This window comes from Polyodon spathula, chromosome 8 (assembly GCF_017654505.1).
Source record: "Polyodon spathula isolate WHYD16114869_AA chromosome 8, ASM1765450v1, whole genome shotgun sequence".
NCBI classification, from domain to species: Eukaryota; Metazoa; Chordata; class Actinopteri; order Acipenseriformes; family Polyodontidae; genus Polyodon; species Polyodon spathula.
The window spans coordinates 48,547,641-48,559,985 of record NC_054541.1 but is presented as its reverse complement, the minus strand read 5'-3'; the positions used below and the strand labels follow the sequence as shown (position 1 = coordinate 48,559,985).

Sequence of the window (12,345 nt, the reverse complement as noted above, 5' to 3'; positions counted from 1 at the left end):
GGAGTCATCACACAGACCTGCTCACTCACACTGGAGTCATCACACAGACCTGCTCACTCACACTGGAGTCATCACACAGACCTGCTCACTCACACTGGAGTCATCACACAGACCTGCTCACTCACACTGGAGTCATCACACAGACCTGATTACTCACACTGGAGTCATCACACAGACCTGCTCACTCACACTGGAGTCATCACACAGACCTGCTCACTCACACTGGAGTCATCACACAGACCTGCTCACTCACACTGGAGTCATCACACAGACCTGCTCACTCACACTGGAGTCATCACACAGACCTGCTCACTCACACTGGAGTCATCACACAGACCTGCTCACTCACACTGGAGTCATCACACAAACCTGCTCACTCACACTGGAGTCATCACACAGACCTGCTCACTCACACTGGAGTCATCACACAGACCTGCTCACTCACACTGGAGTCATCACACAGACCTGCTCACTCACACTGGAGTCATCACACAGACCTGCTCACTCACACTGGAGTCATCACACAGACCTGCTCACTCACACTGGAGTCATCACACAGACCTGCTCACTCACACTGGAGTCATCACACAGACCTGCTCACTCACACTGGACGGGAGAATGTTAAAACATGAGTTAGGATAATCGGTACCATTTTTTTCACCCTTTATCCCTATGATAAAGATAAGATAAGGGAAATTCTAAGTTGTCATTAAATACATGCTCCAGCATGAGAAAACAGAATCACGTCTTAACTGCCAAAGGAATCCAGTGTCAAGTCAGTGAAACACATTCCTGCTGCAGCCCTGCTCTTACTCCACACAGATAGCCACTTGTTTATACCTTATTCCCCAGCCCTCCTGACGCTTTGAAGTGAAGGAGAAGGAGAAGTGAAACATTGTAACCTGTAGTAGCGCACCGCTCATTAGACCTCTGCTATGTGGGAAACCCAACTGTCAGCTTCTGGGTCAGGCAGGCTTACCCTCTGGACAGGGCTTTCATGATGTAAGATAAAGAGCCTTTCAAAGCGGACGTGCACAGGGACATTTTTATAAGCTGCAGCTTTGAGGCAGCCAAACACTGAACAGCTCAAAGCTATTTCTGTAACTGCCACACAAAGAAAATGAAGACCACTTTGCAAGGGGGAGGACTGGGAAGGGGGAGGGGGTACTGAGGAGAGCTGGGGGGAAGCAGCGGGGGGGGGGGGGTTCAAATTCTCTGACCGCCTGTGGAAATCTACTGCATGTTTTTATTTCTGGTTTTCCACTGGCATTCTGCATACGTGAGCAGAAAATAACTTTAGTATAAAGTTTCAACAGCAAACCAAAATCCAGGTAAATTTCTCTTATTGCTGTAACTCTAACTTGACATTTCAGAGACCTGTTATCAGATGTTATTTGGAAATGGCACGATAATTTATTTCTCGGTGTAGCTTCCAAATAAACTGTAAAGTTGTACTGGAAACTACCTTTCGCAGAACGGATTTCTGCGGCAGGAATAATAAGAGACAATAGATTTTCAGAGCTCCAGTGCCCTGTTCGTACTCTACAGTAACATCAATATTTTCACACTGCTTTAGACACTCACACTGTTGTTACTTAATTTGGCAGGTGCAGTTGCAAGGATATAATTTAATCATAAAACAACTGGAATTTTCCTACAGTTAAGCGCAAGTTCTCAGGTCATAGGATTTCCAGCCCCATCTGGCGCAGTGCTCAGCAGAGAATAAAACGGTGTGACTGCTGCCTTTGATACCGGGATTATTACTGCTAGTTTTATGGTGTCTCTAATAATGTTCTTGGCCATTATAAAAACAACAGGTGGTTTTATTTGCAGTGAAGAAAGGTGATTGTCAGTTTTCTTCAGGGCAAAGCTAATCACAGACCCAAGGCTGATTGTGCGCACTGTGGAAACCAAACTCCTGCTATCAAATGCAAGGTTAGCACCTGAGATGATATATCCTTCACGGCAATCAGTTGCCCTCAATATAGCACAAAGCCATCCTAACATAAACTTAAAAATAGGGTACTTTCCTGAAATGATCCAGACTGTCACATGGAATATCCATGTGGGAGGGTATTTGAAAGGAAACAGATGGAAACGGAAAGAGATTCTTGTGAATGTAGTGTAAGATTTACATTATCCTCCATGTAGGTCTCATTCTTCCCTCAGACAGCCAAGATTAGGAAGGCTGCATGAGCTCATGATCTTGTTGTTAATTCCTGCTCTGAAACACGATGTGCTCTTTCCATTTCTCCTTTCTCCTCTCTCTCTCTCTCTCTCTCTCTCTCTCTGATTTTTTAAAGTTTACCATGGTAAAATCATAGCAAAGTGTAATAAAGCATAGTGAAAGCATGGTAAAGCTTAGGTAAGCATTTAAAAGCATATTAAAAAACATGGCAAACCAAGACACACTATGGTAAATGCATACAATGACCATGGGAAAAGCATGGGAAACTTACAAAATTACTGTGCAAATTGTAACTTTCATAGGGAAACTCCTGTTTAGCTAGTTTTAGTGTCAATGTATTTTTGTTGCAGGTACTATCTTCTTGTATACTGTGCAGCAGTATGGATCTCTATCCTGTAAGATGGATCTGTGCGTCACCACATGCAACAGGCTGCAGTAAGCATGCTCACCTCTGCTGTTAAAGGGATGTGAACAAAGGAGAAACATGAAGACAAGCTAAAGAAGCTGGATGCCACAGTTAAAACCAGTTCCCTTTTAAGGTATTAATGTTGGTGTTATTTTAAGCACACAGCGCCACCAGGTGGCTAAATGTTGCATTTGGAGATTACTTTTGTTGTCTTTTTTTATTTTCAAACGTAAAAGTGTAAACAAATCATGTATATACTTTACAGGCCTATTATTATTATTATTATTATTATTATTATTATTATTATTATTATATAGATAAACTTGAAGATTGGTTCAAATCCAGCACTCTGACTCAATAATTTAAATAATTTGATTAGTTATTAAGTTATTATATTATTTCAAAAATGTTATTTGGAAGTGTTTTAATGTGGTTATTAAGGCATTACTCACCTCATGACTTATTTAAGCAGACAGAGGCAGAAAGGCAGACCAACAGACAGACAGACAAGCAGACAGACAGGCACACACACAGACAGACAGGCAGACACAGCTTGAATTCTGCTGCGTTTCAACAGTGAATCAGTTAAAGAGTTCAGATCACCCACCTGAGCAGGCTTCTTTTGGACCACTTGCTGAGGCTGTAAGAGAAAAAAAAAACAGTGTGAAAAAAGACTCTTATATTGTTCATAATCTGCATATGAAAGGATACAATGTGAAAGAGAGGTTCTAAACCCCACACTGTACATCCGTCCTCACACATTCATTTCAGACACGGGTCGTGCCTGAGAGGGTGAAGGGCTGCTAGTACAGGATACACCTGCTACAGGATTGCAGCTAAACTAATCTGAATGAAAATACACACATTACTGAACCCCTGCAATTTGTTGCCTGAAACATAATTTTGCATCAAAAAAGCACTGTACCTCATTTACAACAAACTACAATGCCCCAAGCAGAGCATGCCGACATACATGTAACAGTATTGTACAGTATAGACAGGTGTGCATTTACTGACTGACAGGTGGAAGAAGGTTTGTATACTATAACCAAATTCCACTGCGTATATTCTCCATACCCGAGTGCTATTGTAATGACCTGGACAGTGGTTGCTCTAAAGCCCCATTGCATGCAAGCCTGCTTCACTGGTTTGTGTGGAAACAGGATCGGAAGTCACCTATTTCATAAGGGAGAATCTGAGCCGAGAACTCCTTGTGCATATTCGATCAAACCACTTTCCAGGGGCAGCCCTGTTGGCATAGCTTAAAGCACGGGCTGCCCGTCTGCCCTTAAATAAAACCAGAAATGAGAAGAAACTGATTCTGTCCACAAACCGCATGCCCTTGTTTGCTGATCCCTGTCCTTTATCCCTTTTTCCCACACTCTTTTATTTCCTCTTTGATTACACCTGCATGCACGTTTACTACCGAACCACATCAAACAGCCCCCACACATTCCTCCTTGGCTGTCTGGCTCCCACAGCTCTTGAAATCCCAGCATTTCTTGGCTGCGGGCGCTGTATTCATGTGACCCCTGCGCTCGCGCACACGCACGCACGCACACACACACACACACACACACACACACATCCACACACACACACACACACACACACACACACACACACACACACACATCCCTGCACACACACACACACACACACACATATCCCTGTACACACACACACACACACACCCTGTACACACACACACACACACACACACATCCCTGCACACACACACACTCTCACACATCCCTGCAAACACCCCCACACACACACATCCCTGCAGACACACACACACACACACACACAGAGACTTCTCTGCACCTCACAGAAAGCCCTCTACGAGGGCTACCACCTCGCCAACATTTTTCCAAGAATGAGGCCCCTGACAGTTCAATGAAGGGAAAGACAATATCTGAATCCAGGCCAGATCTGGCACCCTGCCTGTTATATGTCACTGTGATTCTACCGGCTGCCCTTTCTGCAGAACACCAAACAAACACTCGTCCTCGGATAGTTCTCTGTGCTGTTTGAGGGTGCAGCTGCCAATGCGTTTTCCAAGACTTTCGCATCATCAGCTGGCTAAAAACAGACTATGCCTTGGCTTCAATTTTTTTTTTTTTGTGAATGGTTTTTGCAGAACATGTTGTGTGAAACACATTTCAGCTGCCATTCATAAAAAAGGGCTTGCACACTGTTATCTCCTAACACAATGCAATTTTTTGTTCAATACCCAGAAGCACTGCATTCCAGCACGCCATATGATAAAATGTAATATGAAAGTGTACTTCTGATAGTTAGAAAATCTTATTTTGGCCCTGTAATATATTTATATACCCCAGTACAGTACAGAAAATAGTTTTACTCTGACTTGGCTCTGCACATGCTCATGCATACAGTACATACATTCATGCTGTACATAAATACATGCATGTACATTTACACATACATATATGTACATAAATACATACAGTGTACATACAATAGCTTAACTATATCAAAACTGAAAAATTAATACATTCAGTATTTAAAATCAACTACCATCTATCTATCAATAGTAGGAGAACACAGGACTTCAGCTTTACATTACTCTATGATTTTGAATTAAGATAATATTTTCTTGTACCCGCGAAATGAGAAACCTGCATGCGACCCGGTCCAAGGCTCTCCTCCCCTCACTGTGTGATAAGTGTGAGGCTGTGACCCGGTCCAAGCTCTCCTCCCCTCACTGTGTTGCAAGAGTGTGGCTGTGGTCCAGTCCAAGGCTCTCCTCCCCTCACTGTATTGTAAGTGTGTGGCTGTGACCCGGTCCAAGGCTCTCCTCCCCTCACTGTGTTGTAAGTGTGTGGCTGTGACCCGGTCCAAGCTCTCCTCCCCTCACTGTGTTGTAAGTGTGTGGCTGTGACCCAGTCCAAGGCTCTCCTCCCCTCACTGTGTTGTAAGTGTGTGGCTGTGACCCGGTCCAAGGCTCTCCTCCCCTCACTGTGTTGTAAGTGTGTGGCTGTGACCCGGTCCAAGCTCTCCTCCCCTCACTGTGTTGTAAGTGTGTGGCTGTGGTCCAGTCCAAGGCAGTCCTTCGCTCACTGTGTTGTAAGTGTGTGGCTGTGACCCAGTCCAAGGCTCTCCTCCCCTCACTGTGTTGTAAGTGTGTGGCTGTGACCCGGTCCAAGCCTCTCCTCCCCTCACTGTGTTGTAAGTGTGTGGCTGTGACCCGGTCCAAGGCTCTCCTCCCCTCACTGTGTTGTAAGTGTGTGGCTGTGACCCGGTCCAAGCCTCTCCTCCCCTCACTGTGTTGTAAGTGTGTGGCTGTGACCCGGTCCAAGGCTCTCCTCCCCTCACTGTGTTGTAAGTGTGTGGCTGTGACCCGGTCCAAGGCTCTCCTCCCCTCACTGTGTTGTAAGTGTGTGGCTGTGACCCGGTCCAAGCCTCTCCTCCCCTCACTGTGTTGTAAGTGTGTGGCTGTGACCCGGTCCAAGGCTCTCCTCCCCTCACTGTGTTGTAAGTGTGTGGCTGTGACCCGGTCCAAGGCTCTCCTCCCCTCACTGTGTTGTAAGTGTGTGGCTGTGACCCGGTCCAAGCTCTCCTCCCCTCACTGTGTTGTAAGTGTGTGGCTGTGACCCGGTCCAAGGCTCTCCTCCCCTCACTGTGTTGTAAGTGTGTGGCTGTGACCCGGTCCAAGGCTCTCCTCCCCTCACTGTGTTGTAAGTGTGTGGCTGTGACCCGGTCCAAGGCTCTCCTCCCCTCACTGTGTTGTAAGTGTGTGGCTGTGACCCGGTCCAAGGCTCTCCTCCCCTCACTGTGTTGTAAGTGTGTGGCTGTGACCCGGTCCAAGGCTCTCCTCCCCTCACTGTGTTGTAAGTGTGTGGCTGTGACCCGGTCCAAGGCTCTCCTCCCCTCACTGTGTTGTAAGTGTGTGGCTGTGACCCGGTCCAAGGCTCTCCTCCCCTCACTGTGTTGTAAGTGTGTGGCTGTGACCCGGTCCAAGGCTCTCCTCCCCTCACTGTGTTGTAAGTGTGTGGCTGTGACCCGGTCCAAGGCTCTCCTCCCCTCACTGTGTTGTAAGTGTGTGGCTGTGACCCGGTCCAAGGCTCTCCTCCCCTCACTGTGTTGTAAGTGTGTGGCTGTGACCCGGTCCAAGGCTCTCCTCCCCTCACTGTGTTGTAAGTGTGTGGCTGTGACCCGGTCCAAGGCTCTCCTCCCCTCACTGTGTTGTAAGTGTGTGGCTGTGACCCGGTCCAAGGCTCTCCTCCCCTCACTGTGTTGTAAGTGTGTGGCTGTGACCCGGTCCAAGGCTCTCCTCCCCTCACTGTGTTGTAAGTGTGTGGCTGTGACCCGGTCCAAGGCTCTCCTCCCCTCACTGTGTTGTAAGTGTGTGGCTGTGACCCGGTCCAAGGCTCTCCTCCCCTCACTGTGTTGTAAGTGTGTGGCTGTGACCCGGTCCAAGGCTCTCCTCCCCTCACTGTGTTGTAAGTGTGTGGCTGTGACCCGGTCCAAGGCTCTCCTCCCCTCACTGTGTTGTAAGTGTGTGGCTGTGACCCGGTCCAAGGCTCTCCTCCCCTCACTGTGTTGTAAGTGTGTGGCTGTGACCCGGTCCAAGGCTCTCCTCCCCTCACTGTGTTGTAAGTGTGTGGCTGTGACCCGGTCCAAGCCTCTCCTCCCCTCACTGTGTTGTAAGTGTGTGGCTGTGACCCGGTCCAAGGCTCTCCTCCCCTCACTGTGTTGTAAGTGTGTGGCTGTGACCCGGTCCAAGGCTCTCCTCCCCTCACTGTGTTGTAAGTGTGTGGCTGTGACCCGGTCCAAGCCTCTCCTCCCCTCACTGTGTTGTAAGTGTGTGGCTGTGACCCGGTCCAAGGCTCTCCTCCCCTCACTGTGTTGTAAGTGTGTGGCTGTGACCCGGTCCAAGGCTCTCCTCCCCTCACTGTGTTGTAAGTGTGTGGCTGTGACCCGGTCCAAGGCTCTCCTCCCCTCACTGTGTTGTAAGTGTGTGGCTGTGACCCGGTCCAAGGCTCTCCTCCCCTCACTGTGTTGTAAGTGTGTGGCTGTGACCCGGTCCAAGGCTCTCCTCCCCTCACTGTGTTGTAAGTGTGTGGCTGTGACCCGGTCCAAGGCTCTCCTCCCCTCACTGTGTTGTAAGTGTGTGGCTGTGACCCGGTCCAAGGCTCTCCTCCCCTCACTGTGTTGTAAGTGTGTGGCTGTGACCCGGTCCAAGGCTCTCCTCCCCTCACTGTGTTGTAAGTGTGTGGCTGTGACCCGGTCCAAGGCTCTCCTCCCCTCACTGTGTTGTAAGTGTGTGGCTGTGACCCGGTCCAAGGCTCTCCTCCCCTCACTGTGTTGTAAGTGTGTGGCTGTGACCCGGTCCAAGGCTCTCCTCCCCTCACTGTGTTGTAAGTGTGTGGCTGTGGTCCAGTCCAAGGCTCTCCTCCCCTCACTGTGTTGTAAGTGTGTGGCTGTGACCCGGTCCAAGGCTCTCCTCCCCTCACTGTGTTGTAAGTGTGTGGCTGTGACCCGGTCCAAGGCTCTCCTCCCCTCACTGTGTTGTAAGTGTGTGGCTGTGACCCGGTCCAAGGCTCTCCTCCCCTCACTGTGTTGTAAGTGTGTGGCTGTGACCCGGTCCAAGGCTCTCCTCCCCTCACTGTGTTGTAAGTGTGTGGCTGTGACCCGGTCCAAGGCTCTCCTCCCCTCACTGTGTTGTAAGTGTGTGGCTGTGACCCGGTCCAAGGCTCTCCTCCCCTCACTGTGTTGTAAGTGTGTGGCTGTGACCCGGTCCAAGGCTCTCCTCCCCTCACTGTGTTGTAAGTGTGTGGCTGTGACCCGGTCCAAGGCTCTCCTCCCCTCACTGTGTTGTAAGTGTGTGGCTGTGACCCGGTCCAAGGCTCTCCTCCCCTCACTGTGTTGTAAGTGTGTGGCTGTGACCCGGTCCAAGGCTCTCCTCCCCTCACTGTGTTGTAAGTGTGTGGCTGTGACCCGGTCCAAGGCTCTCCTCCCCTCACTGTGTTGTAAGTGTGTGGCTGTGACCCGGTCCAAGGCTCTCCTCCCCTCACTGTGTTGTAAGTGTGTGGCTGTGACCCGGTCCAAGGCTCTCCTCCCCTCACTGTGTTGTAAGTGTGTGGCTGTGACCCGGTCCAAGGCTCTCCTCCCCTCACTGTGTTGTAAGTGTGTGGCTGTGACCCGGTCCAAGGCTCTCCTCCCCTCACTGTGTTGTAAGTGTGTGGCTGTGACCCGGTCCAAGGCTCTCCTCCCCTCACTGTGTTGTAAGTGTGTGGCTGTGACCCGGTCCAAGGCTCTCCTCCCCTCACTGTGTTGTAAGTGTGTGGCTGTGACCCGGTCCAAGGCTCTCCTCCCCTCACTGTGTTGTAAGTGTGTGGCTGTGACCCGGTCCAAGGCTCTCCTCCCCTCACTGTGTTGTAAGTGTGTGGCTGTGACCCGGTCCAAGGCTCTCCTCCCCTCACTGTGTTGTAAGTGTGTGGCTGTGACCCGGTCCAAGGCTCTCCTCCCCTCACTGTGTTGTAAGTGTGTGGCTGTGACCCGGTCCAAGGCTCTCCTCCCCTCACTGTGTTGTAAGTGTGTGGCTGTGACCCGGTCCAAGGCTCTCCTCCCCTCACTGTGTTGTAAGTGTGTGGCTGTGACCCGGTCCAAGGCTCTCCTCCCCTCACTGTGTTGTAAGTGTGTGGCTGTGACCCGGTCCAAGGCTCTCCTCCCCTCACTGTGTTGTAAGTGTGTGGCTGTGACCCGGTCCAAGGCTCTCCTCCCCTCACTGTGTTGTAAGTGTGTGGCTGTGACCCGGTCCAAGGCTCTCCTCCCCTCACTGTGTTGTAAGTGTGTGGCTGTGACCCGGTCCAAGGCTCTCCTCCCCTCACTGTGTTGTAAGTGTGTGGCTGTGACCCGGTCCAAGGCTCTCCTCCCCTCACTGTGTTGTAAGTGTGTGGCTGTGACCCGGTCCAAGGCTCTCCTCCCCTCACTGTGTTGTAAGTGTGTGGCTGTGACCCGGTCCAAGGCTCTCCTCCCCTCACTGTGTTGTAAGTGTGTGGCTGTGACCCGGTCCAAGGCTCTCCTCCCCTCACTGTGTTGTAAGTGTGTGGCTGTGACCCGGTCCAAGGCTCTCCTCCCCTCACTGTGTTGTAAGTGTGTGGCTGTGACCCGGTCCAAGGCTCTCCTCCCCTCACTGTGTTGTAAGTGTGTGGCTGTGACCCGGTCCAAGGCTCTCCTCCCCTCACTGTGTTGTAAGTGTGTGGCTGTGACCCGGTCCAAGGCTCTCCTCCCCTCACTGTGTTGTAAGTGTGTGGCTGTGACCCGGTCCAAGCCTCTCCTCCCCTCACTGTGTTGTAAGTGTGTGGCTGTGACCCGGTCCAAGGCTCTCCTCCCCTCACTGTGTTGTAAGTGTGTGGCTGTGACCCGGTCCAAGGCTCTCCTCCCCTCACTGTGTTGTAAGTGTGTGGCTGTGACCCGGTCCAAGGCTCTCCTCCCCTCACTGTGTTGTAAGTGTGTGGCTGTGACCCGGTCCAAGGCTCTCCTCCCCTCACTGTGTTGTAAGTGTGTGGCTGTGACCCGGTCCAAGGCTCTCCTCCCCTCACTGTGTTGTAAGTGTGTGGCTGTGACCCGGTCCAAGGCTCTCCTCCCCTCACTGTGTTGTAAGTGTGTGGCTGTGACCCGGTCCAAGGCTCTCCTCCCCTCACTGTGTTGTAAGTGTGTGGCTGTGACCCGGTCCAAGGCTCTCCTCCCCTCACTGTGTTGTAAGTGTGTGGCTGTGACCCGGTCCAAGGCTCTCCTCCCCTCACTGTGTTGTAAGTGTGTGGCTGTGACCCGGTCCAAGGCTCTCCTCCCCTCACTGTGTTGTAAGTGTGTGGCTGTGACCCGGTCCAAGGCTCTCCTCCCCTCACTGTGTTGTAAGTGTGTGGCTGTGACCCGGTCCAAGGCTCTCCTCCCCTCACTGTGTTGTAAGTGTGTGGCTGTGACCCGGTCCAAGGCTCTCCTCCCCTCACTGTGTTGTAAGTGTGTGGCTGTGACCCGGTCCAAGGCTCTCCTCCCCTCACTGTGTTGTAAGTGTGTGGCTGTGACCCGGTCCAAGGCTCTCCTCCCCTCACTGTGTTGTAAGTGTGTGGCTGTGACCCGGTCCAAGGCTCTCCTCCCCTCACTGTGTTGTAAGTGTGTGGCTGTGACCCGGTCCAAGGCTCTCCTCCCCTCACTGTGTTGTAAGTGTGTGGCTGTGACCCGGTCCAAGGCTCTCCTCCCCTCACTGTGTTGTAAGTGTGTGGCTGTGACCCGGTCCAAGGCTCTCCTCCCCTCACTGTGTTGTAAGTGTGTGGCTGTGACCCGGTCCAAGCTCTCCTCCCCTCACTGTGTTGTAAGTGTGTGGCTGTGACCCGGTCCAAGGCTCTCCTCCCCTCACTGTGTTGTAAGTGTGTGGCTTTAGGCTCCCTTTTGTCCACCGCATGACATCCCGCTAATGACCTCCCTCAACCCAAACCCATTTTGCTAAGCTGTGGGCCCATTTCTTATATTGTAAAAGCACAGCAAAGTGTAATAAAGCACAGTGAAAGCATGGTAAAGCATGGTAAAGCATGGTAAAGCATTTACATGGCAAACCGTGGCAAATTACGGTAAGTGCAAAGTGGCAAAAGCATGGGGAAGTGAAAAATGACTGTGCAAATTGTTTAGCTTGGGTTAAATCAGATAATACTATTCTACATACCAAACACAAGCCTTGCACAGGATAAAAAGATCTTTTGAGCTTGATTTTTTCTTCCTAATGCACAAAACTGCTGCGACTCAGAATACACAAATACCAGAGGCATTAGAAGTCCTCTCCTCACACAGCACCATTCACAGCATTGGATGTGTGGTTCTGAATCACCCCTCTACAACACTCTTGTGTCCTACACAGATAACTCAAGTGCCATTCTTTCACAGACCACAGAACTGCAGGAAGGCAGGGCGAGTTTCTGGTAATTAGCCTCCCAAATGTAATAACTGCCTAATGCCTGAATTAATAACGATTTGTAAATAGCACCCATTATGGCAGATCTAAAACTATCATTGTCTGGATTTCTGCAAGCATTGCTGGATATTTGATGGCATGAACCCACAGGAATCAGACACCACAAGGACACAAAACTGTCATTTTTCAAGCCAGCCATGGGCAAAACCTTTCCAAAGCATTTTGATGTTTTTATTTGTTTTCCACAGCTAATATCACATGGTTCGGTTACTACACACAGGCTACACTGAGAAAGTACTTTCATTTTACCAGCATCGGCCTTAAACTTCAAATCTACATCAGTGAGAGATATTTAGACAGAAATTGATTTTAATTAAAAAAAAAATTAAATAAAAATGTAAGACAGCTGAAAATGTTTCCAAATTTGGAATGCCCACTGATATCAAGAATATTTACACCCATTCCGGGTTTATTATGAGCTTGATTAGCCACAGTGTATAATTAACAGGTGTGTCTTATTTAACTTACTGTATAGTAAAACCAAGAATGGCTCGAACTGCTATGCAACGGGAGTCTTATTTCCATCCCTAGTTTGGACGCTAAAGGGTTAACCCCGACCTGCAGCTGTTACCACGCCAACACATAAATAAACAACATGCAAAAAGCAAGGGCTCTGTCTCTATTTATATATTTTGTACTTGCAAACGGGAAGGAATGAGGTTGTCTTTCTTTTGCCTCTTGCTGACGCTATCCATCACCTGCATGCAGTGCCCACCCCCCGCCCCCCAAACATATCTGACAGCAGCGCCTGAC

The 12,345-nt window shown here is 50.0% G+C and overlaps 1 protein-coding gene across 1 annotated transcript in view; it reads right to left on the bottom strand.

Moving 5' to 3' along the window:
- Positions 1-12,345, bottom strand: part of hmga2 (high mobility group AT-hook 2) — a 71,123-nt gene that overhangs the window by 10,237 nt on the left and 48,541 nt on the right. The window contains exon 4 of the mRNA XM_041258295.1: positions 3,202-3,234. Coding sequence (XP_041114229.1) covers positions 3,202-3,234 — 33 coding nt within the window. The remainder of the gene's footprint in view (positions 1-3,201; positions 3,235-12,345) is intronic.